The sequence below is a fragment of the Arachis ipaensis genome, chromosome B04 (assembly GCF_000816755.2).
Source record: "Arachis ipaensis cultivar K30076 chromosome B04, Araip1.1, whole genome shotgun sequence".
Lineage (NCBI taxonomy): Eukaryota > Viridiplantae > Streptophyta > Magnoliopsida > Fabales > Fabaceae > Arachis > Arachis ipaensis.
The window spans coordinates 4,728,637-4,733,202 of record NC_029788.2 but is presented as its reverse complement, the minus strand read 5'-3'; the positions used below and the strand labels follow the sequence as shown (position 1 = coordinate 4,733,202).

General features: G+C 36.3%; 1 protein-coding gene across 2 annotated transcripts in view; it reads right to left on the bottom strand.

Moving 5' to 3' along the window:
* Positions 1 to 4,410, bottom strand: part of LOC107638545 (SAC3 family protein B) — a 10,196-nt gene extending 5,786 nt beyond the window's left edge. Inside the window, exons 1-6 of one of the 2 annotated variants that reach the window (XM_016341872.2) lie at positions 4,035 to 4,410; positions 2,740 to 2,976; positions 1,939 to 2,070; positions 1,406 to 1,627; positions 631 to 852; positions 280 to 533 (exon numbers count right to left, since the gene is read on the bottom strand). In XM_016341872.2, coding sequence (XP_016197358.1) covers positions 280 to 533; positions 631 to 852; positions 1,406 to 1,627; positions 1,939 to 2,070; positions 2,740 to 2,976; positions 4,035 to 4,186 — 1,219 coding nt within the window. In that variant the 5' untranslated portion in view covers positions 4,187 to 4,410. The remainder of the gene's footprint in view (positions 1 to 279; positions 534 to 630; positions 853 to 1,405; positions 1,628 to 1,938; positions 2,071 to 2,739; positions 2,977 to 4,034) is intronic. The other variant, XM_016341873.2, reaches the window with a different exon arrangement.

Genomic DNA, 4,566 nt, shown 5'->3' with positions numbered 1-4,566 from the left:
TCTTGGGCTAGATAAGAAACAATCAAGGACTCTGGGTGAATTATGTCCAAGATTTTGACTAAATTTTTCAGGCTGTGTAGCATTAATCTTAAAAGAAATTTCAAAATGAAGCAAAGATGGAAGTCCTCTCAAACTGGATATTTTGGACCCAGGAACAAATATGGAATTATGCATACTTGGAAAAAATCTCAAAAATCTCAAAAATGGAATTGTGATCAAACAAAAGATTTTAAAAAATGGCACATGTTCACTTGTAGATATAAAATCTCAAAAACCTACCAGGACACATATCTGGACATAAGCCAATAATTACTTTGGATGTTTCAAGGCCTTCATGATCAGAAACAGCATGGCCATTAGCGAAGTTTCCAGCTGAATCCATCGCATGCCCCCCAACATATCTCTGCTCCAATGCAGACTGTTCATGTCTATTTGCAGAAGCCTTCTGGCCAGCAACATCAGCACTATTCTGTTCAGATTTGCTTAATTCTACCTTGAAGCGAGCTAAACGCTTTGCCTTGGCTAGCGTTTCACTGAACAGCACATAAGAATAAAGATCCTTAAAACAATTATAGATAAAGCAAAACAATAATGAGTGAAAAAACAAAGGATTTTCACTTGACATCATACCGTTCAGGGCTGTCTTCTATGGAGATGGAGTTGCCTTCAACAGTTTCATTGACCGGAAATGATGAAGGAGGAGACCTTCCTCTCTTAGTTGCAGTGGAGCTGATGGGCCCACTATCAGTGGCTTCAGAAACAACAGATGTTAAGGATCTTTGATTCATTTGAGGAGGCCCAGTCCTTAGAACATTTGGCGTATTTGTCATTCTAGGTGGAGATATAGAAGGCCTACAAGAAGAAAAGTAAAACAGGCTCAACAAATGCACATTCTGTTTCATCGTGTTTATAACTCAGATATACTACAGAAAACAAAGAAAGTAGGATGTTTGCATACATATTATTCATCACAAGCAAATTGCTAAACTATAGGCAGAGGAAAGAGAGAATCGATGAGATTCTTCTGCATCATCTCTACTCAGACAATCAGCAGAATCCTCCTCCAAAGATGTTGGTCACCTTTTAATTAGCCTTCTAAAGTGCTTTTAAATCATAAAACCCCTTTTGCTTTTCACATTTACTAAAAATACTTAGGTTAAGATGTCTGCAAACAGGAAGTGATCCAAAGTCTAGAAATTATTTCAATTTGCTGGTAACTAATTATATGTTTAAGCCATGTTTAATCAACTGTTTCCTACAAACAACAAATCATTCTTCTCAAGATTTCATTGAGCTAGATGAAATGAAAATCAAATATACTGCTTAAATAACTGTATACACTAAGCTGCATCAAATAATAGCATCATTAAGTACAGGAAAAAAATATAAAATGCCCCGACAATACCTTCTAAATTCTTTATGAACAACTTCCTGTCTGATGGCAGAAGAAGGAGGTGACCTAGTCCTCTTTGACCCTTGACTGTTAAGTTCTTTTGTAACATTATTCTGGAGATTCTGAGAACCAATATATGGAGGGCCTGGGGAAAGGTTTTGATGGTTCGAAGGGTTAGCATAACTGGCTGATAAACTGGCTTGGCCATTCCATGCTCTGGGAGCTAAAGCTTGCCTGTATAAAAAGAATACCTTGATCTATGACAAATACCATTTAGAATATTGAGATGGAATCAGATGGTGACTCCTTATCCCACCATGCTAGGATGGATAAGCTAAAAAAGACAAGTCATGTATAATAAGATGTCGATGAAACACTGGAATAATTACTCAGACCAAGATGCAGCATTTCATAATCTAACCTACATTAAAAACAACAAAACATGTTTCATGTTTCAGATTATAATGTTTGTATGCACATGGGGAATTCCAGAGAAAATGAATTGGGCGGCGAGATAAAGAGAGAGAGTTGAACCTAAAACTTACTGCTGGACAGAAGTTGAGGGACTTTGAGAATTCCAAACAGAGTGATGATTTGAAGGTAATGAAGGAGCTGATTGTGGTGGTGATTTTAAATGAAGTAAATGACCGCGACCATCAACTGGTGAACTTGACTGGCTACAGAAATCAGCAGCAAAGCGAGACTTCAAATAAATGAGTAACGTGAAAGTAATGACCCATTGGGCATGACACGTCATGGTAAATATTAAGAGTTTAAAGGATGTGATGAGAAGAATGCCAAAACTAAATTGGCTTTCACGGGCCAGAAAATAAAAAATGAATCTGTCATCCCCTTAGATTTAAGCCAACATATATAGAATATGGGTATTAAAATTTTGAACAACAAACACACTTACATTAGAGATGAAACTTCATAATTTTCTTTCAAGTCAAGAAGAATGATGCGATTCATACATTATTAGCGCTTAAAATCTAAATTTACATATAACAAAATATGATCTGATTTTTCTAACATAAGAAGACACCAAAAAGGGTTAGACAAACCACCCTATTTATCCATTACAGTAGTCTTTATTGATATGATGTAAACCTTGAATCCAACAAAATGAGTTTTCATGGAATACGTTGGTTCCCTGATAAAGTTCAATGCAGAAGCCAACACAGATAACAAAAGTTAAGTACTGGACTGACATATTTCAGCCTTATGCAAATAACATTTTGACACTTGCACCTAAAAAAAAGTTGCTAATGCTCAAATCCTGATACATAATACAAAATACATAATAAATTCAAAGGTATGTGCTATTGTAGATTAAATTATCTTACTTATTTCTTTGAACTGTTTGGTCAGGGTCTCTCAAATCATCAAGATCTTCATAGGACACAGGGGGAGATCTGGTCCGTTCTGGGTTTGGAAATCTAGAAATTCTGGCTGTAACACCATTTGTGGAATCGCGTGAAGCAATAAATGTTGTGACAGGAGTGGATCTTACAGGAGTATGAGTTTCTAAATCTCTATAGAAAGGTCTCTGAACATTACTCCAACCAGAAGATTCAATGGATCTGAAAGAAAAATATAAACTGTCAATAATGCACCATGCAATGAAACATCTTGAAGATAACTACATCCAAACTTTTTCTCAACAAGGGACAAACCATGGTTCTTTTCAATGAGTTTCTCTATAGGAATGTTTACAGAGATAAACTCACTCACTGAAGTTGCTAAATAGAGATTAACATAAATGTCCACAAACTCACATAAGCAACAACAGCGAACAGAAAAGCTTTAGCACCCGTATATAGAGTAGGCTACATGGATACCATTCAGCTCAATTGTAAACCAAATCCAATAGGAGTACCTTCTTAATGTCCCAAGGTTTTCTTCAATTTTCCTTTACCCTTCTTAATTTGACTATATTCCTTTTGAACCATTTTTTGTATGGGTCCATATTAGTCACCTTAAGGTCAGCTTCATTCATATCCTAATCAATGACAGCACAAACTTTCTGCCAAATACATCCACTCCTAATCTTTTATTTTATTGCATTTACTCAGCCACGTTGAACTGTTGATAGAATTTAAATTACATAGTGGACTCTGAGTCTGGCATTCTACTACCCAACATTCACTATCACAGTCCATAGACCTAAAGCATATATCCATGACATCCATATTCCATCTTGAATCCTAGGCGTTAAAGCCCTAGTCCCTACCCCACAAAATCAATCTCTCAATCACTATGCAGTTTGTGAGTTGATCCAAGTGCAACTACAAAAATTGTGCTCTGGTATCCTCCCCCAATTTCTCCCACCTTAAAGTAATGGTGAACTTGCACAACACCACCTGCTGAGATCCTACTTCACCAGAAAACCATATATGCAATAAAACCCATATGAACCTTTTTGTTTTTCAAAAAAAGTAAGCAAATAAGCAAAGCAACCCCATTGCCACTGAAAACTCTCTGTTCCTTGTCCAATAAAGACTACCCCACATCTAAAAGATCAAATCTTGCACATATCAACACATACTTAGAATCCAAGTATAACTTCCTAGAGCAACATAAGACCCACACTGATTCAAATCTCATAAAAGAATGATTTTGAATAATAAAATAGGCGTACCTGGGTCTAGGAGGGGTTGGGAGAGAAGAAGAAGGAGGAGGAGAAGGAGGAGAAGGAGAAGGACGAGGAAAAGAGTTGTTGAAGCCGAAAGGGGGTTGGGATTTGGGAGGTGCGGAGGGTCCAGAACCCTTCCCAAATCCCGTATACGACATTCTTCTATCTCTTCTTTTTCTATGGCATTTATCGCTGCGATGATTGGTTACGGGAAAGGAATTGAATAGAAGGATTGTGTTTGAAAGCTTCCTCCTATTGGAGCTGTGAGTTGGAGTTGGGAGGGTTCAGAATCAGAGTAACGAAACTGAAAGACCCTCCTCCTCAATGGAGCTTTGCTCCTTTGTCTTTGTGTTACTCAATAAGTAAGTCATCCATCCGGTAATGATACAAGGATTAGGCTTGATTAGATGCCATTAAATTGTTGATTTTTTTTTATTTTTTAATACGTTTGATAAATATATTTTTATAATAGTTAAATAAATAAATAATATATTTTTGATAAAAATAAAAATTTATAAAAACAAAAACAATAATTCTT